This window comes from Theobroma cacao, chromosome 5 (genome assembly GCF_053813885.1).
Source record: "Theobroma cacao isolate CCN51 chromosome 5, ASM5381388v1, whole genome shotgun sequence".
NCBI classification, from domain to species: domain Eukaryota; kingdom Viridiplantae; phylum Streptophyta; class Magnoliopsida; order Malvales; family Malvaceae; genus Theobroma; species Theobroma cacao.
In genome coordinates this window covers 1469811-1496791 of record NC_142643.1, presented here as the reverse complement: position 1 = coordinate 1496791, position 26981 = coordinate 1469811, and the positions used below count along the sequence as shown (strand labels likewise).

General features: G+C 36.5%; 4 protein-coding genes across 4 annotated transcripts; 1 reads left to right on the top strand and 3 right to left on the bottom strand.

The window, feature by feature from the left end:
* Window positions 1-1073: 1073 nt before the first annotated feature.
* LOC18597689 (protein VACUOLELESS GAMETOPHYTES-like) lies at window positions 1074-3079 on the bottom strand. Its single transcript, XM_018121492.2, has one exon. The coding sequence runs from the start codon at window positions 2839-2841 to the stop codon at window positions 1834-1836; it is 1008 nt and encodes a 335-aa protein (XP_017976981.2). The 5' UTR covers window positions 2842-3079; the 3' UTR covers window positions 1074-1833.
* A 692-nt stretch (window positions 3080-3771) lies between these two features.
* On the bottom strand, window positions 3772-5164 carry LOC18597688 (uncharacterized). The gene has a single exon (XM_018120876.2). It carries the CDS (start codon window positions 5010-5012, stop codon window positions 3978-3980), a length of 1035 nt encoding a protein of 344 aa, XP_017976365.2. The 5' UTR covers window positions 5013-5164; the 3' UTR covers window positions 3772-3977.
* A 2536-nt stretch (window positions 5165-7700) lies between these two features.
* On the top strand, window positions 7701-11011 carry UPP (uracil phosphoribosyltransferase). Its single transcript, XM_007026845.3, has 12 exons — window positions 7701-7923; window positions 8066-8173; window positions 8279-8357; window positions 8481-8539; window positions 8716-8793; window positions 8903-8984; window positions 9242-9290; window positions 9561-9622; window positions 9886-9953; window positions 10440-10495; window positions 10586-10633; window positions 10719-11011. Exons 1-12 carry the CDS (start codon window positions 7792-7794, stop codon window positions 10768-10770), a joined length of 873 nt encoding a protein of 290 aa, XP_007026907.2. The 5' UTR covers window positions 7701-7791; the 3' UTR covers window positions 10771-11011.
* A 12685-nt stretch (window positions 11012-23696) lies between these two features.
* On the bottom strand, window positions 23697-26967 carry LOC18597681 (PRA1 family protein A1-like). Its single transcript, XM_007026840.3, has 8 exons — window positions 26611-26967; window positions 26344-26384; window positions 26186-26264; window positions 25930-26016; window positions 25765-25853; window positions 25596-25667; window positions 25372-25494; window positions 23697-24040 (listed from the first exon to the last, which is right to left on the bottom strand). Exons 1-7 carry the CDS (start codon window positions 26766-26768, stop codon window positions 25391-25393), a joined length of 630 nt encoding a protein of 209 aa, XP_007026902.1. The 5' UTR covers window positions 26769-26967; the 3' UTR covers window positions 23697-24040; window positions 25372-25390.
* Between the last annotated feature and the right edge of the window lie 14 nt (window positions 26968-26981).

Sequence of the window (26981 nt, the reverse complement as noted above, 5' to 3'; positions counted from 1 at the left end):
ACAAATCACCCTGATTAGTTTCCAACATTTATACCCTCCAATCATTAGGGTGAGAGAGAAACAACGCCGACGATGGAGCAATCGCCACGTACTGCAGGGCTCCCCCTGGTAGACGACAAAACAAGGTTGCCAGCAAAATTCATTGAACGATCTTTAAGCACCAGAAAGTCGTGCTAAAAGGCTGTTTTTTAAGTCTTCACGGCTTCCTTTAACACTTTATATCTGCTCTCAAGGTGCAGATACACCCCAGGAATATTCCATTTGCCCAGTTTCTTCACCCAACAGCCGATCAGAGTCCTTGTCTGAGCCTTTCAGAAGCGGAAGCGTGCAATAAAGCTTGCCAGGAACAACCCTTGGTTTCCCCAGCCGAAAGTTTTCAGGAGCGAAAAAAAAGGATACCTTTCTTTCTACCATACAAGTGTTTTTCAGTAATTTCAATGTCGTGGCAGATCTAAATTCACATGACGTGTTTGATTTGTTTGCAGAGCTAGGAAGGGACAGATTTCCATTTGATTCTTCAATACGGTGTCCATCCGACTACATAAAACAATGATTAGGGTCATTTAGAATGATTTCTTTATCTTGTGATTGAATCCACCAATCTGCTCTTTCCATCAAAATATATTGAACTTAAAAAAACCATTCAACTTTATGCTTTTATGACTAGCAACAATAAAAAACTCATCAAAAAGCATGATTCAACATAATCTGTCATCATAAAATTATAACAATGATGAAAAAAACACCAAAACGAGGTATCAAATGATGCTGCCTACTGTTTGTTGAGAGCAATTTCAGGCATGGTTGGTGTCGTTTCCAGGAGTCTAAAAGACAATGTTGATGGTCTTCTGGCAAAGCATTTCTCCCTTGGGGTACCCTTTAATTTGTATAATATGAGGGATGTTTAATTCCTTTACGGTGTTGATTGCAGATTTGTAACGTAATGTTTATGATTACCTGCTTCATATATACACTATAATTATCATTGATAGCATGCATTTAGCAAAAAACGGGTTGCTTTAGAGGAGTGAAAGGGCCTGTTCAGAACCTAAAAACTAGTAGATTTATTTCACTTTTGCAAGGGAAGGCGACATTTCAATTTGATTTTTAACTAGAAAAACATAAGGGAAAAGGTTTGGGGTAAAGACATAGTGCCTGGATAAGGCCTGTTACTGTAAGGAATCGTGTCAATACAGCAAAGCATGCTAGGACATAACAAGTCAACAACCACCTTAAAACGATACCTGCCAGTTGGCCTAATTCTTGTGGAGGAACCATAAAAATGGGGTAGACGGTAGACACGTAGGGTAAACACTAAGACAGTAAGGCTTTAAACATTAGAACAGTCGTAGGTGATAGGCCCGCATCCGATATTCACCACAAATTTCAGGAATGGCCATATGCTGTTACTCACACCAGACGTTTGCCTGGCCTTTCTCTTTTGTCAGTAGCTCAAGTGTGGGTGCCAATTCAACCAGCACAGAATTTGACCAAGACCTGGGAATAGCTGGCCCAGAATTGGAGAAGTTGGGCCAGACACAAGAGAGATGAGCTAAGAAATCTAGACTCAAGCCGGATCCAACTCTGGCTACCGGTTGAATTGTCAGCAACATTAGAAGGGGAGCCAAGTCTGACACTGTGATGAAAAATAGGTGTAGAAGATTGGGGAAGTCCGAAGTCTGTCATGCTTCTCTTATTTCCTTCTCTCAAATTCTAAATGCAGAAATAAATTTGTTTCATAGCTTGAAGTTACAATGTTTTGGCCTTCAAACCAAGAATAAATTAGATGCAAAGAAAGCAACTGAAACTCCAATGCTCTTATGAGCTGCTCGATCACCAAAAGATGGTTCCAAACACCACGTTAGTAACCACTCCAAGAGCCAGTTGCCCAGCTATTGCATACATATTCTTTCGATTCTTTCCCCCAACTCCCTGAACTTGACTACTACATTGCGGATGATTGTTGAGGTGATACCCGCCCGAGCTGGAGGGGGTTCCATAGCCATGAGCAGAAGGCCTGTAACCATACGCAGAATAAGGAGGTGGTGGAATGGCACCATAGCCATATGCATAATAAGGCGAAGATGGTGGTGGTGGTGGTGGTTGAATGGCTCCATAGCCATAAACATAATAAGGCGAAGCTGATGATGATGGTGGTGGCGGAATGGCCCCATAGCCATAAGCATTATAAAGAGACGGAGCTGATGGTGATGGTGGCGGCGGAATGGCCCCATAGCCATAAGCATTACAAAGAGACGGAGCTGATGGTGATGGTGGTGGAACTGGGCTTTTCAAAGATCGAGAGGTTGACGTTGACGTCGCCTCCTCCTCACAAGGTGCTAAAACACACTCAAGGTGAAGATCAAAACAGCAAATCCCACACCTATAATGCCAAGACGTGCATGTATCTTTGCAGACCATACACCTACCAGGCACCGATCCTTGCAGCCTCAAAGGATGCTCCTTATGCATCACGTGCCGTACATATTCAGGCAATTTGGTACAAAGAGGGTGCACATCGAATTCGCATAGCCTGCACTGATAGAAAATCCCTTGGACAGGGTCGCCGCACAAGTCACAGAAACGCTCGTTCTGCAGGGACGTAGCCTGTGGCTTGCTAACGACGAGTTTCAGATCATGTTCGTGCATAAAAGAAGAGAGCTCCAAAGGGCAGGTGGCACAGTGATCGTGGAGATCAAAATCGCAGGACTCACATCCATACCTTGTGCCAACACCTAGAGTCCTACAACCATCGCAGACAAACTCTGTCCTTGCGTCAACTTCTGTTAATGGATGGTCATGGGTGAAATGTTGTACAGTCTTCTGTGGTAATGAAGCCATCTCTCTCTATCTGTGTAAGGGCTTGCTATTTGGGAGTTTATATATAAATATTGAAGTTGAAAATTGAATCGGTTACAGTTTCTATAGATCTGTGCAAAGGCTTATATAGTTTTATATGTGGAGGATGATTGAATTAGTCCAAGCTTCACAGAAAAGCAGTGTTAACTTTCAGAAGGAAGCAGTCTTGCCGAGTTTAATACTCTTTACTATCACGTGATTGTGTAGTACTTTACTAGGAAATAGCAGTCAAAAAACACGCTTGGAGTGTCTAAGGGGATATACAGAGAATCTTATTATTACATTAAATTCATATTTATATTATATTCTCAAAGCTAGATTAATGGCTTACTTGGTATTCAATGAATTTTTCATATTTACTTGATATTCTCAAAACTCGTTTTGGCCCTTCTTTTTGCTATGTGGACGAGGTCAATACAATATTTACACCATGTACAAACAATATATCACTACTATCACAACTGTCACTTGTCTGAAAGCAAAAGAGACATATAATCTATAACACATATAAAAGATAACTGTTTGAAATATCTTGTGTTCTACTTGTTTGGTATTGTAACCCCATATTCGCTAAGCTTGTCATATAATTTTGTTTCAATTTGTTTTTTTAACAGTAATAATCGGGCCATGTATCAGGTTTTAGGTGATTGAATTGGAATAATTTATATTTTGTTTCTTTGGTTTGTAACAAGATCATGCTTTATGTCTTGGGTTTGTAAAGCTCGAACTGGCCTGCTTGTTTCAGACCAGGTCAAGTATCCCCTTTGATACTTAATAAAGTTTTCTTTTGATGGAAAAGGGAAATATTATAATGGCCTGGTCATGTTCCCAATGTTCCAACAGTCGTTTTCCACAGACTTTTAGCTTCGAGAATTTGATGAAAAGTAGCTGCAGAAAATTGGAGAAGTCCCAACTCTGTCATGCTTCTATTATTTCTTTGTCTCAAATTCTAACTCTAAAATGATCAAAAGAAAAGAAAGAAATAATCTAGAAGTACAAAGAACCAATTCCTGATACCTCCAGAAATTTATACATTTTTTCTAATAGCTTGAAATTGCAATGTTTTGGCCTTCAAACAGAGAGCAAAATTAGATGCAACTGATACTCCAATGCTCTTATTAGCTTGAAACGAAGGTTCCAAACACCACGTTACTAAGCACTCCGAGAGTTAGGTTCCCAGCAATTGCGTACATTCTCTTTCGAAACTTTCCCCAACCTCCGTGACCTTGACTGTCACTATGCGGATGGCTATTGACGTTATACCCGCCCGAGCTAGGAGGGATTCCATAGCCACGAGGATGAGGACCAAAATACGGTGGTGCAAGAGGGACTCCGTAACCATACTCAAAATAAGGAGGTGGTGGTATGGCCCCATAGACACCGTGACCTTGACTGTTACCATGCGGATGGCTATTGACGTTATACCCGCCCAAGCTAGAGGGGATTCCATAGCCATGAGGATGAGGACCAAAATACGGGGGTGCAAGAGGGACTCCGTAACCATAAGCAAAATAAGGAGGTGGTGGTATGGCCCCAGAGCCATAAGCATAACAAGCATCAAAAGAAGGCGAAGCTGATGGTGATGGTGGTGGTGGAACTGGTCTTTTCAAAGATGGAGGCGTTGGCGTTGACGTCTCCGCCACCTCACAAGGTGCTAAGACACACTCAAAGTGAATATCAAAACAGCAAAGCCCACATCTATAATGCCAAGACGAGCATGTGTCTTTGCAGACCATGCACCAACCAGGCACAGATCGTTGCAGCCTCAAAGGATGATCCTTATGCATCACGTGCCGTACATATTCAGGCAATTGGGTACAAAGAGGGTGCACATCGAATTCGCATAGCTTGCAGTGATAGAAAATCCCTTCGATAGGGTCGCCGCACAAGTCACAGAAACGCCCGTTCTGGCACGCAGCCTGTGGCCTGAAAACGACGAGTTTGAGATCATGTTCGTGCATAAAAGAAGAGAGCTCCGAAGGGCAGGTGGCACAGTGATCATGGAGATCAAAATGGCAGGATTCACATCGATACCTTGTGCCAATACCTAGAGTCCTGCAACCATCGCAGAGGAACTCTGTGTCGGCGTAAACTTCTGTTAATGGATGGCTATGGGTGAAATGTTGCATAGTTTTCTTTGATAATGGAGTCATCTCTCTCTATCTTTGCAAGGGCTTGCCATTGCGAGCTTATATATATTGAACATTTGAAAGTTACATGTTGAGGATGATTGAATTGGTTAAAGCTTGACAGAGTCGTCTGAGTGCGAGTTTGAACTTCTATGAGTTATTGTGCCTATGGCTACTGACTTTCAGAGCGAAGCAGTCCTCCCAAGTTTAAAGATTCTTTTTACTGTTAAACACGTTACCGTGTCATGTTGACACAGTTGATTAACTAATAAGTACTACTAGCCATTTGTGTTTACTTTGAGAAACTTCTAGTTTGAATAGCTCACACTTGCCCTAAATTCACCTTCAAATTAAGCATCGAAAATGCAAGTTTGGGTAAAACGCGTTTAAATATAATTATACGTTAGACGAATTAAGGATATCTTGGACATATAAATATAATAAAAAAAAATTTACTTATTATTAATTGATATTTGTCTAAAATTTTCAATGTTGTCCTCGTTCATTTGCCTATTCGTAAATCCTCCTTTCCTGATTCTTTTGGAGCGTTAACATCAATATTTATTGGAAAAAGGAAGTAAAAGATGATAGTTGCCCATGGAACATGGCCATTTTCATGAAATGTCTAGCCCTTCAACATGTTTGTTCCAATTCTCTCGAGTTCTTGATTAAGACGACTTCTACTATTTTAGTATTAACCAATTTGTAGTTTGTTAGGGTTTGGTGCAACCATTTGAGAGAGAAATTCTTTTAAAACGACAAGTTGTTAAATGTTTGACATTATTACTATGCTAATTTGTAACATATTATATGCACACTGTCAATGGCAACAAGCATATGTAGTTGCAGAGTCAATGATTTCAAGAGAGTCGCGAGTCGAGATGGAAACAAAATCTTCATATGCATCTCAAATTTGAAGAAAATGAAATTTCATTTACCAAGAAATAAAGACTTTGCTTTTATTTGCTCCATGATCAGCATTTGCAATAAATAATTATGAACATGTACCAATTAAAACGATGAACAGTTACTGTTTACCAAGCAAGGTCAAGGGTCAATGGAGGTTGCAGAAGCCCTGACTGTTAGGCTTGCCTGTGGACTTATCAAGAGAGAGGGGTGAGGTAAAGTTTTGATTCATCTAATAATTTGAAGTGTCTGAAGGCTCAATAAAAGTTGAAAACAAAAGCTATTGAGAAGGTTCCTAATTCGTCAACAGAGAGAAGTAAATAATCACAGACTGAATTGTTGGGAAGATAGGAAAGTATATTTATTGATCGCATTGATTATTTGTTCATTTATTGCACAAAAATTATGTCAAACATATTCTAACTCAAATTAGAGTGTTGGTCTTTAATTGTTGACAATAAAAGTAGGTAACATAGATCAACAAAGCCTAAATCCCTTTTGGTAAATAGCTAGCATTCAAGTGTTACATTGAACGACAGACAATTCAAATCTAAATCTGAATGCAGGGGATATGGATCAGATCAGACATCTATGACTATGGTCCTAAGGGAAAGACAGAGCAAAAAACACATGAACAAAAACTAACATTCAAGCCCTATGAAAACACTTGCAGGGGACAATTCTTTTTTATATTCCTTTGTCCTGAGTTTGATGTTTGAAGAAACATATATTGGTGGAATATTTAGGAATCATTCCAGGAGAGATTCCATTATTCTCCAAAAACAATCAAGCTTTTCTTGTTCCTATCACCCTGAACCTGACTGCTAGAGTTAGTAGGAAAGATCCTAGAAGCATAAGGAACAAAATAAGGACGTATAAAAGGAAGCCCATAAGCATAAGGTGGTCGAGGAAGAGCCACAGGAGCACAAGAAAAACAAGGTGCCCTTGGTGGCGGGGCTTCTGGTGGCAGGAATCTAGGCGTTGGCGTATCAGAAGGTAAAACACAATCAAGGCGAAGATCAAAGCAGCAAAGTTCACATCTATAACGGCAGGACGTGCACATAGCTTTGCAAACCAGGCACCAACCAGGGTGAAATGACCGCACCTTCAAGAGGTGATTCAGATGCATCACGTGCCTGACATGTTCGGGCAATTTGGTGCAAATAGGGTGCATGCACAACAGAGTCGCATAGCTCAGCCCATCAACCAGGTCGCAACAGACATTGCAGGCATGAACCTTTTGGCGGGTGGCTTGTGGTGGGTTGCGAAGCACAAGGTTGAGCTTGTATGCATGAAAGAGGAGAACACCGTGGGGCATGCGCTGCAGTGTTCACGGAGATCAAAATCACACCATCGCATCGGTACCTGGCGCCGAAAATTTTTTACATTCACTTTTGCATTTTCTCTCTTTCAAACACGGAAAATGCTAAAAAACTTTTTCGAATAGTATTTTCGTAACTGAATTATCCATTAGCAAAGAAATCTCTTTACATTCTTGCAAAAGGATAAGTAGAAAGCATTATGAAACATTTCAAAACAGATCTTCTTCTTGTTTGTTTTTTTTGCACACAAATAACCTTAGTATGTATTCTTTGTGATGAAATTCCCACGAATCCTCGCCTAGTCCTGGATTACATGGAAAAAGGGGGAAGCTCATGCAATGCAAAACGGAGCCCATCTAGAAACCCAAGACAGAACCCAAATCTCCTTGAACTTTTGAGACCCAAAAGAGATGAAAGGGAAGCCCAGGAAGGTTCCGAACTGGACCCAGAAATCTGATCCAAAAGAGACAGCAATGCCGAAAAAAGAAAAGGGTTTATCGCGGAAAGGAGAAAGCAATTCCAACTACACTAGGCTAGGCTACAATTGGCCTGGGGAGATCGAAATCATCGGATGTATGGCGTGCCGCATTAATTTTAGTCTCCGGTGTTCGTCCTCCGATACGCCGCGTTTCGTTCCAACATGTCACCCCTGCAAAAACCCTACTCTCCTCCTTCCTCCTTTTAAACCCCACAGCAATCCCATTAAGGTAATTTTGCTTCTAATTTATTCCCTCATTAAATTCAATCTCCTTCTCCCATCTACTTTATTTATTCTACTTCCTTTTCAACAAAAGAACGCGTTTCTTTTATCAATTTCTCCACTAATCTTCCCCTCTTGGTTCGTCAAAGCTTTCTTTTTCGAGTTCTCGGTGGCTGCGGAGGCGGAGGATGGGCTTTGTGACGGTGAATTCCCATATGGCCACCGAGGAAAAGCCTGTTTCAGAGGATAGGATGCTTGTCAGTTTCCTTCGTTCTCTTTTGTTTTTTGTTTGAATGAAACGACGCAGTTTTTCTGTTTTGGATTTTGGGTTGATTTTTATATATATATATATTCTCTTTCAGGTGTTTGTGCCTCCACATCCGTTAATTAAGCACTGGATTTCGGTTTTGAGAAATGAGCAAACCCCTTGCCCCATTTTCAGTGAGTTTAGCTAAAAGTTTGATTCTTTTTAGCTTTGACTTATCTGGGTCAGTTGCAAAATCTTTTCTTTTTAATTATATTAGATGTTTAAGATCTCGATTTCTTTCTTTTCTGTGGTATTAGGAAATGCTATGGCTGAGTTGGGTAGGCTACTTATATATGAAGCTTCAAGGGATTGGTTGGTAAGTTATTGCATTGTGCATGCTTTTATTTCTTTGTTTGTTTCAAAATATCCAACTTCTTACATTTTTGTTTTGGGCAAAATTTTCTGTGTGTGTATCTTTACCTGCTAAATTGTATTGGCATCAAGATGTGTTCTTTTAGTGGAACTTTATATGTTGGGGTTTACTGCTGCCAGCCTACTGTAGCAGGGGAGATTCAATCACCAATGGCTATTGCTTCAGTAGAATTTGTTGATCCAAGGGAACCTGTAGCGGTTTGTTTTTACAACCAGCTTTTAGACTCCTGATGTCTCTCTGAATTGGTTGAGCGGAAGGTTATGTCGAGCCAGCAACTAATGCTTTATTCTTTTTTAAGTTTCTCAGATTGTTCCAATCTTGAGAGCTGGACTTTCTCTGGCAGAACACGCATCATCCATTTTGCCGGCTACAAAAACATACCATTTAGGTAAAGTTGATGCATATAAAGTATGAGAGGAGAGATAGTGCATATTGATATATTTCTGATATTGTTTTTACAATCTTTAAGTTTTTCCCTTCCGCCCCCCAACTCATGAAAAATAATATAGTTCATTTGTTTGAAAGTTTCTTCATTTTGGCTTTTGTTACTACTTGGTCTTCAAGACAGTAGCTTTATCCCTTCATGTTCTTTATGTGGCCAACCAGTTTAGTTGTTTATGATTATTCATGGTTTTGTGAATGAAGGGGTAAGCAGAGATGAAGAGACACTGTTGCCAACAGTTTACCTAAATAAGTAAGAATTTACTTCACTTCTCTTTGTATTATGTGGTTCCTACCTCCTAGTGTTTTGAAAGCATGATAAATTGGAATGTTACCTTCTAGTTGAAGGATCCTTTCTGTGCAGTAGAAATCCATTTTTGAACTGTACCATCCTATTTTGGTCAGCTCCATTTCATCCTTTTGCTTTCCTTTGGTGCTGGCTTAATTTCTAGCTGGGTCTCATTATGGGCTGTTTACCAATTTATGTTCGGGTGTGTGTAACTTATGTTAATGTCTGCTGTAGGTTGCCTGACAAATTTCCTGCAGGATCTCGAGTTTTTGTGGTAGATCCAATGTTGGCAACAGGTACTAATCTTCATGTAACTGTTGGAAATCTTATATTATATCCATCCTGTATAACTATAAAGTTTTATGACATTTTTTCCTCATATTTCATTCAAAGTAAAGGAAATCATTGATTTTTGCATTCAAAGTAAAGGAAATCCTTGTAGCAGTGCAGCACAAATTGTTAGATTTGTATGCATTGTGCTTTTAAGTGATTGTTTTTCCTTAGACTGAGGTTGATTCTGTTACACTCCTTTTGCAAATTTTCTTGTTAAAAATTTCAGGTGGCACAATTGTGGCAGCACTTGACCTCTTAAAGGAACGTGGAATTGACAACAAGCAAATGAAAGTGGTAAATAATTTAAAAGATTCCTTTCTGTTTTCAGTTGGATTTTTATTTTAGAAGTTCTTTGGAATGCTTTTGCAGTGTTATAGATTTCAGTTTATGATACACTTGGACTGCATTCCCACATTGTTACTAATGCATTAATTTTATGATATCAAATTCTTATTGCATCAGGCTGAATTGCTTTTAATAATTTCTTCTTTTGTTCACATGTTCTTGATTCAACATAGATATAAATTAGAAGGCCATGACCTTTCTGGGAAGTTTTTATACACCCCCTACAGAAACTTCTGTTAGGTCGAACCCCTGTTATTCTCCAAGCCTCAGCTATTAAATTTCCCCCATTGCAAGCATTTGCAGATGGGGAAGACTCTAGATCAGATATGATTAAATTGTTTATTCTTTCCCATCTTCGACTACTTAAACAGAAACAGCCATTTCTATATACATTTTTGTGCCAAAATACTAATGAATGGAGCTACTCTATTATAGATATCTGCTGTGGCAGCTCCGCCAGCCCTTCAAAAGCTCAGCGAGAAATTCCCTGGGTAATTAAAGTTTGAATATGATATCCACGTGTAGAAAACTTGAGCAGTTCTACAGCCATTTGAATTGTTTACTGGTTTTGTGGTTTTCAGGCTTCATGTGTATACTGGAATTATTGATCCCACCGTCAATGAGAAAGGGTAAGCTCTGTCTTCCCACAGGACTTGGCTTATGGATGTTGTGAACGGGTTGTATATTTAATAACTGTTGTTTGGGTGCTTTCAGGTTTATAATTCCGGGACTTGGCGATGCAGGAGATCGGAGCTATGGTACATGACATTTGAAGAGAAAAGCAAGAAAAAACACTATGTTCAATTTTGATTTGTTGAGCCTATCACCAAGTTTAAAAGGCTTGCTGAGTTTTTTAGGTAATTCTATTGGTAAACTTGCTTTGCAGATTTGTTTACTTCATAGTCAATGAGTCTGTAAAAGAAATTGCGTTGTACGGGTAAATGTTTATTGGCTTTAGCCTTTATGTCTTACTGTCGTAGTAAACAAAACAAAAGCATATTTGGTGGGTTTCATTGACTAAAAGAACCATAAGAATGAAAAAACGAAGTGAATATGGTTCTTACACTAAGTAAATACTTGAAACAAACTTGTGTGAAGCTAATAATAATTTTCTACAAACAAAGAAAGAGGCTAGCCGGAACTTGAGCTCAACGTAGCAATAGCATCACCACACACCAGATATCCAGCTTTTAGCAAGCACCTGCTCTGCCTCCACCTCCTCCTGCCCCACCATCACAACCCCCTGCACCTCCTCCTCCACCCCAATCACCAGCGTCACTGTCACAGCCACCGAAACCCCCTCCTTCAGTACCACCATCAGAACCGAAGTGTTCACCTCCACCATGACCTTCGTTATACCCAGTTAGGCTTCCATCTTGATTCTTTCTGGCAAAAAAGTTCCCCCAAAGCTTTTCTTCTATAGTACATGGATGGAATTCGTTTGACTTTTGTGATATCAGACTTGTACAACCTGCTGAATAGTTGATGCTTAAGAAGTCATCGGTCAGACTGCTGGAGCTTCATAGATGGTTCTTCCATTTAGTTATTTCTGTTACGAAAAGGACCCAACAAAGCTTCTTACACATTGGCCAAGATGGTTTAAGGTTTCTGGTCCCATGTTTGCTTCATCATTTGCCTTTTTGTTTCCTTTCACGATACGTACACCAAAGCTGACAGAATTGCAAGCTTTGACGTTTACAAATTGGACTTTGTCTTCTTTCCTGTCAACCATAGTCAATTGTTATTTGTCTTCCATGAAGGAATTGAAACACTTCCATTATCTAACAGATCAAACAATAAATCTTCTTAGTTGAAGAATCTAACCAAGGAGCTGCTTTAAATCAATATGTAATCACTACATCTGAATTCCTCAAAAGAAATCAAGCTTATTCCGACTTTTTTTTTTTTTGCTTTCAACATAAAGTCCTTGTTCGACAAGAACCTGACGCTTGCATGGAACCAGTCCCACTCCCCAGTGTCTCTTCCAAGCCGCTCTCAAACTTCATCGAGCACTGCAAAGCTCGCCTTACCTTCCTCTACTGAGGAAGAAGTCGGGAAATTTCAAGGAGGCCTTGGTGAAGGGTCAGAACAACGAAACGCTGAAAGAGATTGATCTTGGCTGCCAATTATCTCAATTTTAAAGATCTTCTTGATATGCTGAACCAGACCGTGGCAGATAGGACCACGAACAAGAGTTTTTTGGGATGGTGTTGATCCTGCTGATGATTGATTGGTTTCAAGATAATGGTGCTTAAAGGTTCCATATGTTCGGATGATAATCAATTCAAAATTAAATCGTTTTTCACATATTTAATTGCTTGATTGGTGAAGCAATTAGCCCTTTAATTGTGATTTTATGCTGCAACCTGGTTAATTTTAGTGCTGGTTTTGTATTTGTTTGGTTAATCCTGGTAGGATTTTCTTGTTGGGTGTTTCTGGTTCTTAGAGACAAATATGTATCGTACTTAGAGTTGTCTGTTTTGTTTTCAACTGTTGCTTTATGTCTTTATGACTAAGCAGTTATTATATATAATCTTCTTTAAAATAGACCTCTAGATTATTAATAAAAGGATTTCCATTGATTGAGAAGAGAAAACATATAGACATCTTTGTATTGAAAAAAGAATAACATAAATGATCAACGATGCCATGGAATTATAAAGAATTGATCAACAACCTACCCTTAAACCTAGCGATTGTAACTATGCTCTGTAATCTAACCAGAGGTCCGCTTAAGATTCTACTCTTTCTTCTCATTTTGCTGACAGTATAGAAACAAGCTTTTATCTTTCAAACGAGCGCACCTTCCTGTCTTCCATGTGTGATTAGTCTCATCAGCAGCCACCACCACCACCATCACATCCGCCTCCGCCTACGCCGCCGCCGCCGCCAAAACCACCTCCTGGATGTCTACCTCCAACAAAGACAGGAAGACCATCACCAGTAGGGGCAACTTTACTATATCGAACGAAGCAACCGAAACCAATTACCACAACCAGCACAACAAAGGTAAAAATAGTTAATATTATAAGCTCGAACGGCATCCTTTGTTTTCTGTTTTGCCAAGCAGGTATTGGTGAATAAGTTATCCATGGATCATCAAGCAGTGCTTTTATAGTTACAGGGGGGGGGGGGGGGGGGGGACGAAATGTCTCATACAAAGGCAAAATGTTACACGGATGTTGAAGTTTCAAACACAATAGTGATAGAATTCCATCAAACACAGGCTTTAAACATGAAGCTTGAAGGAAACTTGTTAGAATTAAATTCTATTTCGGAATTTTTCTGACCCTCGTGGACTTGCCTCGTCTTGGTCTAGGCATTGAGGCCTGGAGCTACGGTTGTAATATTTAATGCCAATTGATTCTACTCACCTTCCCAGGATATTTATGGGGATCTCAACTGTATCTGTAAAGGATGTTTAAAAGAAAAAAAAAACATTGACCGTAAATAGTATATGGTTTGGTGTTTTCTTATTCGTTATTTTAAATCATTTATCTAATTTTATATTATGAATAAAAAATTTTAACATTTAAATTATAAATTTAATTTACTTTTAAAATTTAAACTCTAATAGCGGAAACAAATAATGTAATGAAAAAAGTGACGTTAATATAAAAAATTTAATTAATATATAACACAAAATTATAAAAAGAGTACTAAGTAGAATAATAATGTTTTCATGTCTTTCCTTTTAATGATACTTTTAGAACTTTAATTATTCACAATACTAATATTAATGAAAATGTTAATAATGAAATTTATAAATAGCTTCACGTTTCATATGTTTTCCGTAAGAATGTCCATTGAAGAAGCTTGGCATTTCTGTGGCCTTCGACGTACGTGATCAGTCTCATTAACAGCCACCTCCTCCTCCACTGCCAAAACCACCTCCTCCCCAAGTGCTCATAGTAATATTTATATCTCCACCTCCACCTGATCCGCCATTGCCATGAGACCTGTGACCCCCTCGACCAAAACCATTAGCGCCAACGCCATCAGAGGGACTACCCAAGGTTCCATCCTTTCTTTTTTGTTTCCTGTCTAACGTAGGATTGATGAACTACTTCTCCATTAATTCGACTCCCTTGATATTTGGAGGCACATGAATTATTCTCTTATCTAATCAGTCCCATGCTTTTGCCACGAAAAACTATCAAAGGTAATGTGTTTGACTCTTGAAATGTACAAGAAATTGGTCAGGAACTTCTAATCAGGATTCTCATGCTGTATAAGTAATGAATTAAAAATGAAAATTCAATGAAAAAATTAATGGAGTTTACATGAAGCTTGGAGGAATTTTGTTGGAATTAAATTCCAATTTGGCATTTCTGATCCTCCTGGATTTGCCTCCCTACCTTGCTATGCGTCTTCAAACAAGCAAAAAGAATTGAATATTCTCCCCATGATTGGTCCAGGCATTGAGGCCTTGACTTGAGATATTCAATGCCAATAGTTTATAAAAGAAGAAAAAAGAAAAAAAAATGAATGATTCTTTTCCTCCTTTAATGTCTAGTTTGATTTTCTTTTTCATAATTTTATATCGTATTTAATTTTTTAATATTAATTAAATATTCTAACCCTTAAATCATAAATCCTGAAATTTAAAAGCATCTCAACCATTCGATATCGACGGCATTAACTACCATAGAGTGGTAGTTTTTTTTGTAGAAATCTTTTTTAAAAAAAAATCAATAACAAATAAACTAATATAAGAATGATGTTAATACAAAACATTTTCTAAACACGACACAAAATTGTAAAAAAAATAAAAGTGAAACACTCAATGAGCATTTAAACATTTGGTTTTTTAATTGCTATATGATCTTCTGTTTAAAAAATAAAGTCTGAATTCCTCTTCTCCCAACTAAAAAAAAATACTCAATGTTTTTTATCCAAGTTAAAATACTCTTACAATTCACTACTCATATACATAAATATATATATTCAATTAGAAAATTGATCAGTCATCAGCTCCATCTTTCATTAATAGTAATTTTTCTCTGTGATATGTTAATTCAATTTTATTTTAATTGTCTATGTTTTTAGCTATAAAAAAAATCAGCAAGTGCATTATATATCTTTAAGAAAAAAACTCCATAGTAGATTTTCTATATTTTGATGTTTTTTCCTTTTCTTCTTTTATTTTTTTGCCCTTTAATCAGACTTACAGAGTTTTAATTATTCACAATAATAAAATTAATGAAAATGTTAAATCTACAAATAACTTCACATTTCATATCTTTACGTGAAAATTAAGAAGATTGGCATAACCATTTGACCTTCTACATACGTGATCAATCTCATTAACAGCCTCCACCACCACCATCAGAGCCCCGTTGTTACCTGATCGACTAGTTTGGCAAGCATAAAGTACCAGCGCAAAGCAGCAAATACAGAGAAAAAAACATAACAAAAACCACCCAAGGTTCAATCATTATTCTTTTCGTTTATTGTCTACTGAAGGATTGATGAACTATTTCACTATTCAACCCCCTTTATAGTTGGAGCCACGATGAATCACTCTCTCGTCCTAATTCTTGCCTTTGCTTTCAACACAAAATTGCACGAAAGTGATGAATTACACGAAACAGACGTAAAAAACCAATCAAGGTGACGTGTTTGACTGAAAAAAATGTACAGGAAATTGTTCAGAGGGCTCCTTCTATATAAACATAAGGTATTTCATTTTCTTGGTACTCTTGTCTTTGTCTAGGAGAGGCTACATAATTCATGCAAACATACATAATGATATTGATTTTTTCCTTTTTTTATGGTTTTTTTTCTTATATTTAATGCATTAAATATAAGGGTTTAATTAAGTAAATAAATATAAAAAAGAGTTTAATTATTTATAATATATATAATTACAAATTTGATGAAATTAATTTTTGATCGATGAAGATGAATTCATAAATTTTATGTCATTTGTTTTATTTTATGTTATTAATTAAAATTTAATTTTTAAAAATCATATATCTTGAAATTTAAACTCTAATAATAGAAATAAACTAACAATAAGAATGACGAGACAATCAATACAAAAATATATTTTAAAAAAAATATCATAATTTACAAAAATATATAAATAAAAATTCTAAACAAATGAAAAAAAAATCTATAGTAAATATCTCTCTCTGCCTTTTTTATCCTTTTCCTTTAATCAAGCTTACAAATCATAATTTACAATAACGAATAAATGAAATTTTTAAATTTGCATGTAGCAATTGAATTTACAAATAGCTCTATTTTTTTTATTTGGCTTGTTTTGGCTTGGCTTAAAGCAAACGATTTGACCTTCTCATGTACCGGATTAACTAGTCTCACTAACAGCCACCTCCTCCGCCTCCACCACCACCACCATCACAACCCCCTCCACCACCACCACCACCACCACCACCACCATCACAACCCCCTCCACCACCACCACCTCCACCTCCACCATCAAAACCTCCTCCACCTCCTCCCCAACTGCTATGCCCTCCTGTACCACCAACCCCCCAATCGCTGCATCCTCCAGCAACACCACCACCGTTGTCAGAGCCACCGATATCTATGGCTACATCTCCTCCAAAGCCATGAGGCCCATGACCCCCTCCACCAAAGTGATGACCAGCGCCGCCGCTACCAACGCTACCCCCTACGTAACCACATCGACTTAGGCAAGCAAAGAAAAGCCCCATACAAAGAAATACAGAGAAAAAAATAAGTGGAATTCCCCAAGGTTCCATCCCTTTTCTTCGTTTCCAAATGCACCGAAAATGGATTGAATCTTGATGATGAACAAGGTTTCTATTCGTCAACTCCTTTTATAGTTGGAGGGGACGATGGAATAGTCAATCTCTTATCTAATTGCCAAACTTTTCAAACAAAACGTAGGTTTAAATGGTCAAACATGATCATCATAATTCGGCAGTCAACCAATATAAGAAACTTGAAGGAAGCTAGTTTTTACTCTTGTATATAAGCAACATCGCTGAATGGATCATAAGAAGGGTGGCGGTGGGCGGAGCTGACTGACTCTGTCAGAATAACTTTAAAAATGCGATTGACTTTGAATGCATGCATCATGCATGTATACCAGGGATTTTAATTAATTAAAAGTCAATTACGATTTGCAAGTAAAAAAGTTACTCCAATGATTATTACAAAAAACTTCATTTACAGCCACGGATTAATTAACACAGAATGCACCCAATTAATTATAGTTATAATAATATTTGTTTTTCTCTTTGTTTATATATAATTCCAATATATATATGATTCATTCAAAAGGATCAACAATGATGCAAATTGAATCAAATTTATTTTTCTCCAAGCCTAGCAAAGAACCAAGAGATGATTCTCTGTTTATATATATGACAATATATACCAAACTTCCAGACGCCTGCAACTCGGCCATCGCCGCCTCCTCCATCTCCGCCGCCATTGGTATCTGGACCATCTCCTCCATCTTCGCTGCCAACAGCATCTCCGCCACTACCACCATCCACAGTAGCACTGGATTCTACTCCCATGGGACATCTAAAGAGGACCATAAGAATCCAAAACAAGCTGACTAAACTGGCAAAAATTATAGAAGATTGATAATCTTGTTATATTCTGGTAAATGATTAGTGAATTGATTTTGTCAATACAAAACACCGTCAAGCTCTAAATTTTATTGTATTTTCGAGGTTTATATATTTATAACTTTTTTGTACATTATAAGTGCGGGCGAATAAAATCTTAAGGATAATGGTATTGAAACTCGCCTTGAAGGTGTGCAAATGAGAGTGAATAAAACTTTAAGGATAGTGACATTAATACACGCCTTAAAGCTAATTTTTATATTTTTCAATTTGATGTTCTAACATAAATAAGGACTAGTAGAGACCTACGTTCCAAAAGTTTTAAAAATTTATACTATATCTTTTTTTTAAACAAATTTTATAATTTTACTCTTATATTTAGTTTAATAAGATGCTTTTACAGCAATTAGTCAATAATTATTTTTTTTTGAAAGGTTAAATTTTATATTAAAATGGTACAGAAGTCATTGAATATGAATACATTATAGCATTTGAGCTTGTAGATAGAACTGTACATTCCCTTGACTTGAACTCTGGTGGAACTCGCTACTTGACTTGAAGGCAACCATTCCCTTGCCCTTTGTCCATGCAGTCCCTCTCTTAACTTACGGGCTCAGTCCAATGTCGTTTGTAGCTCAACACCTCGGTTCGTCGTCTCTAGCTCAGCTATCTTCCCCAAATTGCTCCAATGTCGTTTGCAGCTCAACACCTCTGTTCGTTGTGTCTAGCTCAGCTATCTTCCCCCAATTGCTCCAAGGCTTCAGGACCGACTCACCTCTTGTTCGTCCCTCAAACGTGAAATCCTGACCCTACTATATAGTGCCGACCAACCTCTTCGAACTTGGCGGGAAATTCCACCATTTCAAGTAGTCAGAATTACTATCTATTTGCTGGAAATCCTATCTATAGCTCTAGTTTTTTATGGGAAAACATTTAGAAACTTGAGCGCTTTGACCCTTGGCTTCATAAGTTCATTTATTTAGATTATTGGCAACCTCAGGATCTGAATATAGTTTGTCTCCCAGGCAGAGAAGTCGAATTTGAGTTTGAATCGGGCCAGTTGGCTGGATGCTGAAGAGTATCATTCCTTCTTCAGCAGATCCCAAATTGTTATGTGTGTGGACAAATATCCTGGAGAAGAATACAGGGCTTAGTAGGTTAATATTGCTTTCTCAGACCGAGGCCCAGGTCCCAGGGTCACTTCTGTAACTAGCTGTGTGTTTGGACATTCTAGTTTTGCCTTGGGTAAAAGTTAAACCTGACAGCATAAAAAGGAAGCAGGGGAGCATGACGAATCATTTTGCCTGCAGGGTGCTAGCCGCTCCAGGGTAACGAAAATTACAATAATACTCTAATCACAGAGGTTGATCTTGAACTTGAAAGGAGAACCCAAAGCAGAAATGCAAGTTGGAAGGGGCCGGTGGTATCAGATCAATCTGCGATCTGCCAGATGCAGAAACTAAAGTTACAGGTCAGTATGTCTCCTAGCAGCTTGGAAAGTGAAAAAATGGACGTAGCTTCCTTTCTTTTCTATATGTCATGGTCTAGTGGAAACCTCTGAGCCAAAATTTGGCGTGACATCCATCATGATTGTGTTGAGATGCGCCTGTTAGACCATTCGTATCTGTGTTCTCCTTGGTTAATGGACAAATTGTTTATGATTAATTGGGATGTTCCGCGGAGACATGGACAGATCAGATTGAGCATGTTTAGCACCAAGCTACCTAGTCATCTAGAGAGAGATCTGGGGTCAAATCTAGAGCCCACTTAGCAGATCTATGGTACATGGGTGCAACTGCCACCCCGAGTCTCAAACAATACTTCATTTTTCTTATGAATCTTAAGGTGATCCAGGCAACTGATCCCGTCAAGACTTTTCCCAACTCTTTCAAGTAACGAATAAATCCTCTAGCTAACATGTAATCTTTCTTTTCCATTATATGGTATACTTTTGAATATGTCTGTGTACCAAAAATGTGGCATTGATTTCTAGCAACTTTCACTGACACGACTTCAGAGAGTTTGGTGCAGGAAATCGTGAGTGAGGGATGAGCCTGCCCATAATAAACCATGATTACAACAAAAAAAAAAAGGGTAATAAACTCGCTTTTCCATTAGCTTTTATGATCTTTATGTAAGCTGAGCATCTCATTCTGCTACCCACCAAAAAAAAACCCAGGCTGGATTAATAATTCAGACCCCACCCAGCACCATTTTCTCAAAGAAAGGAATAACAAGTTCAACTTTGTTGACCTCGAGTCTTCAAGTTCTGAATAAGTAAATTCATGATAAGGACAAAAAAGAAATTCAAAAATTGTTAATCCACTGAATCATTCACAAAATTCCTTGCAACTCTACAAACATACCAATAAAAAGATCACCCAATATCAAGTCATGTACTATACAAGAAGGAAAAAAGAAAAAAAAAAGACAAGAAAAAGAATACAAGGAAGGAAGGTCTGTTCAGAAGATGCGAAAACCACCATCAAACACCGTCATATCCTCCTTCACAAGAACAGCTGCCGTTGCTGTTGTTTATGTCACCGTGTTGGCGTGGTTTTGTGCTGAGGCAACAGCACACGAGACCTACCAACAACATGAAACCCCAAGCAGATGCCAAAGCTTGTGCCCAATTCAGGTAATGCTCCATAGCTTTCTCCTTTTAACCCCCCAACTCTGCTCCTCCCCTTTGCTTCCGCTCATCATCTCACGACCTCACTACTACGTTTCTTGTCACTCTCATTACAATGATTTGTAACATTCGTTGGAGATTTGTTGGGTGCATAGAGAGGGGAGAGAAAATATAGCGGTGCACATGGGGGGAAGCCTGAAAAGAAGCCGATATAACGTGGGCCAGCCTGTGTATTTAACCAGGAGCTAAAAGTTTTTCCAACTCTCTTTTCTTTGTGTTTTTGTCGTTTTGATGGCAATTTGGAAACGGCAATTACGTGCTGCTTCTGCTTTACTCTCTGAATTGTTGATTCCCTGGAAAAGGATAGCACGTTTATCGTGGAACCATGTTATTTTATTATGGTTTTGGTGACGGAGGCAGGGCGATTCAATAAGTTAAAAAATTTAAAGTGAAATATTTAAATAAAAAAAATTTTAATTAAAATTTAAAATTTTATTTTTTTAACTTTTTGATATGTAAAATTTTTAAATAAACTTTTATAATTAAATTTTTTTAATATTTTTTTTCAATTGATAATATAGTCAATTCATTTAATTTTTCTTGAGACATTGTTGATCTTAAATAAGATTTTATTAATTTTAGTTTTGAAAAAAAATTTTCTCCTGAAGCAACACTTATTGGAATTATTAATATTATTTTAAAAATAATATATGCATTTGGAAAAGAATCGAGTATTCTTATATAATTAAGTACGTCAATTGGACTATTTTCTTTTTGTATAATTTCTTTAAAATTTTTAACTCTGGAAATAAATCTAAACCATCAATATCAAAATAGTTGTTATATTTTAAAAAACATACAAGATCAAAGCAATATTTTTTCAAACTATTATCATATAATGACTTTAACTTTTTTCTCCTAAATAAAAAACTAAAAATATTTTCATATATCTTAAATTGTTCAAATCTACTTTGAAGTAAAATAATTACTTGAATAACCAGATTCATATTTTCGATTTGACATAAGGTAAAAAATATTTAACTATTATAATTATCTTATATTTTTTAAATTGCTAATATAAAATCAACAATTAAAATTTTTAATTCAAATAAATCAACTATCACATAAAATAAAAATAATATAACAATATAATATAAACTCTAAATTAAAGTAAACAAATCTATAAAGATTAGAATAATAATACTTAATTGTTGAATGCTTATTGCAAACTGTAAATGAGGCTCACAGTTTTATGAAGATAATAAAAAAACAGATTTCTTGTGTATTATTTGAAAAAAATTGAAGTTAAAAGAAGAAAATGCAAATGAGAAAGAAAGATTTCAAAAGTAGATATTATACATTGAAAAAAAATAATTGATTTTATATATAGGAAAAAAAATAGCCGTTGAAAATTATTAAATGTGTTGATTGGAAATAAGAGAAATAAGTGAGAAATAATATAGCCAATTCATTTAATTTTTCTTGAGACATTGTTGATCTTAAATAAGATTTTATTAATTTTAGTTTTGAAAAAAAAAATTTCCTAAAGCAACACTTACTAGAATTGTTAATATTATTTTAAAAGTAATATATGCATTTGAAAAAAAAATCGAGTATTCTTATATGATTAAGTACGTCAATTGGACTGTTTTCTTTTTGTATAATTTCTTTTAAAATTTTTAACTCTGAAAATAAATCTAAACCATCAATATCAGAATAGTTATATTTTAAGGAACATTCAAGATCAAGGTAATATTTTTTCAAACTATTATCATCTAATGATTTTAACTTTTTTCCGCTAAATAAAAAACTAAAAATATTTTCATATATCTTAAATTGTTCAAATCTACTTTGAAGTGAAAAAATTACTTGAATAACCAAATTCATATTTTCAATTTGACATGAGGTAAAAAATATTTAACTATTATAATTATGTTATATTTTTTAAATGGCTAATAGAAAATCAACAATTAAAATTTCTAATTCAAATAAATCAACTATCACATAAAATAAAAATAATATAACAATATAATATAAACTCTAAATTAAAGTAAACAAATCTTTAAATATTAGAAGAATAATACTTAATTATTGAATGCTTATTGCAAACTGTAAATGAGGCTCATAGTTTTATGAAGATAATAAAAGAACAGACTTCTTGTGTATTCTTTGGAGAAAATTGAAGTTAAAAGAAGAAAGTGCAAATGAAAGAGAAAGATTTTAAAAGTAGATATTATATATTAAAAAAATAATAATTGATTTTATATATAAGAAAAAAAATAGCTGTTGAAAATTATTAAATGCGTTGATTGAAAATAAGAGAAATAAGTGAGAAAAAATAATTGTTGGAGAAATAAGAGAATATAATTAAAAATTAATAACATTATAGAAATAAAAAAGTAATAAAAAATTAATATTTATTAGACATATAATTAAAAAAAGTAAAAAAAAATAAATAATTTTATATTTTTATATTTTTTTAATTTTTGTATATTTTTAATATAATTAATTATATTATAATTATTATAAAATTATAAATTTTCTCTAAAATTAAAACCTCTCCAAATTGAAAGCTTAAAATCGTTGTTTGGATGACTTCACCAAGGGCCGGCCCTGGATGGAGGAAACGTATAAAATAAGGATAACGGAGAGCCGAATGCATGACTTTGCTTTTAAAAATTCCACCCCTTTTTACAAGATCAAATCTCATCGAGGAGGCTTAATCTATTGTTCATTGGCAAAAGTTCCTGTCTACACAAAAGATATAAAAAGGGTTCATCTATCCTCCAAGCCCCAAGGAACAAATGATCCACAACCTTGTTTACAAATGGCGATACACCGTGGGTCATCATAGCTACCACAAATTTACAAAAAAACCTCCAAAACGGGGTAAAGGAATACAAATTTTATGGCAATGAATTCAAGCGAGTGGCGTAATCTGGCTGGATTTGATTGTCACCAGATATGCGGTCCAGGTTGGACAGGTCGGTTCAAAGAGGAAGGTGACTGGAAATTACATGCAGATAAAACAGCGAGCTTACAAATGGGCTATACCCTTTTTTTCTTCTAATCAAGACTAGCTCATTAGTTATATATATATATTTGTCAATTAGATAATAAATATAAATGATTAAATCGTTATAAAAGATTACTGATAACTCAACAAATTAATTTGCAAAACAAAAACTAATAACTCGAAAAATTTACATGAGTTTAAACCCGAAAAATGATTGAGTCCGAAAAATTATTAACCCACCTGTTGCTCCCACAATGATAGTAATCAGAACACATACAACCCTGCACATCTCCATCCACTTCACCAGAAAAACTACTTCAATAGCTCTGACTAGAAGTCTAACATCCAAATAAACCAGAGTAGGAAATGAATTCATACCTGTAAAATCATTCACAATCTGCAAGAGGTTTACAGTCCCTTAGCATTAAAGTCACACCAAAAACTACTAGAAGTAACTAAAAATCAAGTACAGCTAAATGAAACATTAGCAGCCAGCTTGCCTGATGACTATAAGAATATTTGAGCTAACTGCTTATATGAGTCCTGCGCTCTTTTTTTTTTTTTCCTTCCTTAAAGAACGGGTATTAATAAAAACATCCTCCAAGGTCTCTCCAATATTATGGACTAAAAAAACAACAGAAACGGTCCGCTTTACAGAAACAAAGAGGTCCTGACAATTTACACCTTGTCCATTATATGCAATGATTAGCAGCCTTCACCTCATTCCAGCCAAAGAAATTATTTTGTAGAAACAGCAACAGCAGCTACCTTAGAATAACAAGCTGTACGAGTTTCACATCATCAGAACCATCCCTGCCTGAAACCAAAGACAGCAGTCGCAATCAGAAAGAATTGTAAAATGAAACACCATAAACTCTCCATCATGTTTGAGCAAGGCTTCCTATAGGCCACTCACGTAGCAGAAGCGGACTACAAATCAAATATAGATTGATTTACATTGATGATAATAAAGGTTAAGGTAAGTTTGAGGAGTAAGGCCCCGTTTGGCATTGACATGGGAAAGGGCTTTTGGGCTAAAACCTGCGTTTCAACCTCACCTCAATGCCAAAAACCTAAAGAATTTTGGCTTTTGACCTAAACTGCCTGGTTTTGGGCCAGTAATGCAAAAGCAGCTCCTGACTCAACCCACACTTTTTCTCACAGCAATTTCAAACACACTTTTCCAACCCAAGCTTTTCTCAATCACACCGGCAATGCCAGAGTTCAAAAATAATTAAAATAATAACAAGCCCCATGACAACAAAAGTTTGAGCAAGTAGTCTTCCTAAGTTTTACTACTTCAAAGGTTCAAAATAGTTGTTAAACTTGGAAGGGTCTGGTCAGTTGACCCTTTACATAGAAACCCAGGCATTTGGACTAGGCCCAGCACAAACCAAAGTGATTAATTTAAATTTAATCCTCAAAATATATATTGTTTAATAAAACCAAAACCAATCCAGTGATATTAGAGAATTAAACCTTTTCAACTTGCATACCACAAGCAGACACATTCTTTTTAACCATTAAGCAAAGTACCGTCATGTAGAAACCCAGTGGCAGTGACCCAAAGCCTTCACCAACACCTAAAGAGAACTCATTTGAACATCTCTACTCCATTCAATGCTTCAATGCTTTAAGTATTTTTACTTTGAGACAAGGATGGGGGTTTCAAGTGCCAACTTTTCTCCAAGGTTCTCACATTCGAGAGGACAACAAAGTGTTTTATCAACTAGTACTTAACCGTAGAGAAAAAAGAGCCAGTACAATCACAGAGTTACCATATTCGGATGAAATAAAGCACTAAGTGATACTTATAGATACTCAGTAACCAGTAACACTATATAGAGAAGGCTTCACAACATCATACATGCAAGGACAAGAGAATACAAACAAATGAAAAAATTTAAAGGACATACCACTGCGCTACTATGCAAATCATGATAGTGAAATAAAAAGCCTATAACCTTAGAATATATAAGAGTAGAATGTGAATAATACGATATTCCAAAATAATCAACAGATTAACAGCTGAATCTAGAAAAGTAAAACAAGAATAACAGCACTAAACTCTTAATCAAGGGAAACCCTTAAAACAAACAAAATGAAGAAGCCAAAATCCAATATAACATTGGATACAGATATACTCACATGCTACGAACTATGTGAACTACAGCTCACTGTAATTGCGCCAAACTGCACGAAATTCCTCACGGAATGTGTTAAGACGCGCCTTCAGGTTAGGTGTTCTAAAACTTGCATGGAGGATGGTAGCTGAAAGAGAAAGAGAACGAGAAAGAGTGTTAGATGAAAAGGTAACAAAGGTAACATGTCTAAGGGGGGAAACGAGAAAAAAAGACAAGGAGGTGACATACCAAGAAGTGCAATGGCAAGTGCCCATAGCACAGTCAAGAGACCACAGGACACATACCAAAGGATAAAACTCACTGCAACAAGAAGGTAAAATCAGTTGCTTTATATACTACATTTAATGACAAACAGATTAGTTTTGCTTTATGTAAAAACATTTCTCAAACGTAATACCAGAAGAGAATATGAAGACAAACACCCAACGAGGCCGACCACATATGTGAATTGCTCTTTTAGCTGACGGTCGTCCACGAATAACAGGCCTGGCAAAAATGAAACAGTTAATAACCAAAAGCAAGAACAGATACTCTGCAGAAACAAAGAAGTGAATAAACTTACGTAAGGGGAGGCCTCATCTTCGCTGCTAAATGTGGAGAGAATTGCCGCACAGTTCTTGTCACCTTCTCACTAAAAGTACCGGCAAAGCTGCACGAGAAAACAATTATTAGCAACCACAGATGAGAAACTAAATCTAACCATATTGTAACCTTCAATACTAGGCTCATCCTTCCATTTCAAAGGTAACATTCAAAATAACAACCTCAGTGACTCGAATTCAGAACACAAAAAGAAGAGGAGTTTTACCATAGCTTACCTATCATTCAGAAATGCGATGCTAAGCGCTGTTAAAATCGCAGCTAAAATAGCAACCGGTCTCCTCAGGAATCCCATACCTGCAGAATCACAAAAAATTAGTACAAATATATGTAGAAAAAATAAATTCGAGCTGGACCGCTGGTTTTATCTACTTACCAAGAATGAGAACAATCATTATAAAATAGTTGGTTCGATAGCTGCAAAAGAAAAATAAAAGCATTTAAATTCAAATAAGAAACGAAAAGCAATGAAGTATTTGATTCAGTATTGGCAAAGGCACATTCACGATCAAGATTTAAGAATTTTCTTGTTTTGGAACATTTTCCTTTCTCTTCACGGCAACCAAACAATAAAGATCAAGATTCAAACCGATTCGAATTAGAAGAAGAAGAAGAAAACAACAAAGATTAAACGAAGATTTACTAGTAGAGATTGCATTTAAGGCGGCTGTTCCATTTAGCGTATGATCGAGGGACGGTGAATCGGGAGAAGAATTCGGAGAGAGGTCGCGGCGGTGATGACCAGTCAACTTCACGAAGCGCGTCGATCAGATCCTCCGCGGTTACGTTTCCCCAATCCATTGGATTCGATTAAGCTCGATCCTCCTTTTCCACACTGTACGGAACCCTAGAAACTGAAAATCGTATGCCGAGAAAAGGGACTTTGACGAGGAAGTGAAGCGTGAGGGGAAATAAATCGAGGTTGAGTAAGGAAGGAGAGGTTTTTGGGTGGGAGAGCTGAATGAATTTGTTTGGAGAGTTTTTTTGGGAAGATTGCCTTAAAAATGAAAATGG

Coding starts and splice junctions, on each gene's coding strand:
- UPP (XM_007026845.3), top strand. CDS start 7,792: ATGGCGTGCCGCATTAATTTTAGTCTCCGGTGTTCGTCCTCCGATACG. Junction 8,794..8,902: donor ATCCAAGGGAACCTGTAGCG/GTTTGTTTTTAC, acceptor TAAGTTTCTCAG/ATTGTTCCAATCTTGAGAGC. Junction 10,634..10,718: donor CCCACCGTCAATGAGAAAGG/GTAAGCTCTGTC, acceptor GGGTGCTTTCAG/GTTTATAATTCCGGGACTTG.
- LOC18597681 (XM_007026840.3), bottom strand. CDS start 26,768: ATGGATTGGGGAAACGTAACCGCGGAGGATCTGATCGACGCGCTTCGT. Junction 26,385..26,610: donor CTTAAATGCAATCTCTACTA/GTAAATCTTCGT, acceptor TTTCTTTTGCAG/CTATCGAACCAACTATTTTA. Junction 25,495..25,595: donor ACTTGCCATTGCACTTCTTG/GTATGTCACCTC, acceptor TTTCTCTTTCAG/CTACCATCCTCCATGCAAGT.
- LOC18597688 (XM_018120876.2), bottom strand. CDS start 5,012: ATGACTCCATTATCAAAGAAAACTATGCAACATTTCACCCATAGCCAT.
- LOC18597689 (XM_018121492.2), bottom strand. CDS start 2,841: ATGGCTTCATTACCACAGAAGACTGTACAACATTTCACCCATGACCAT.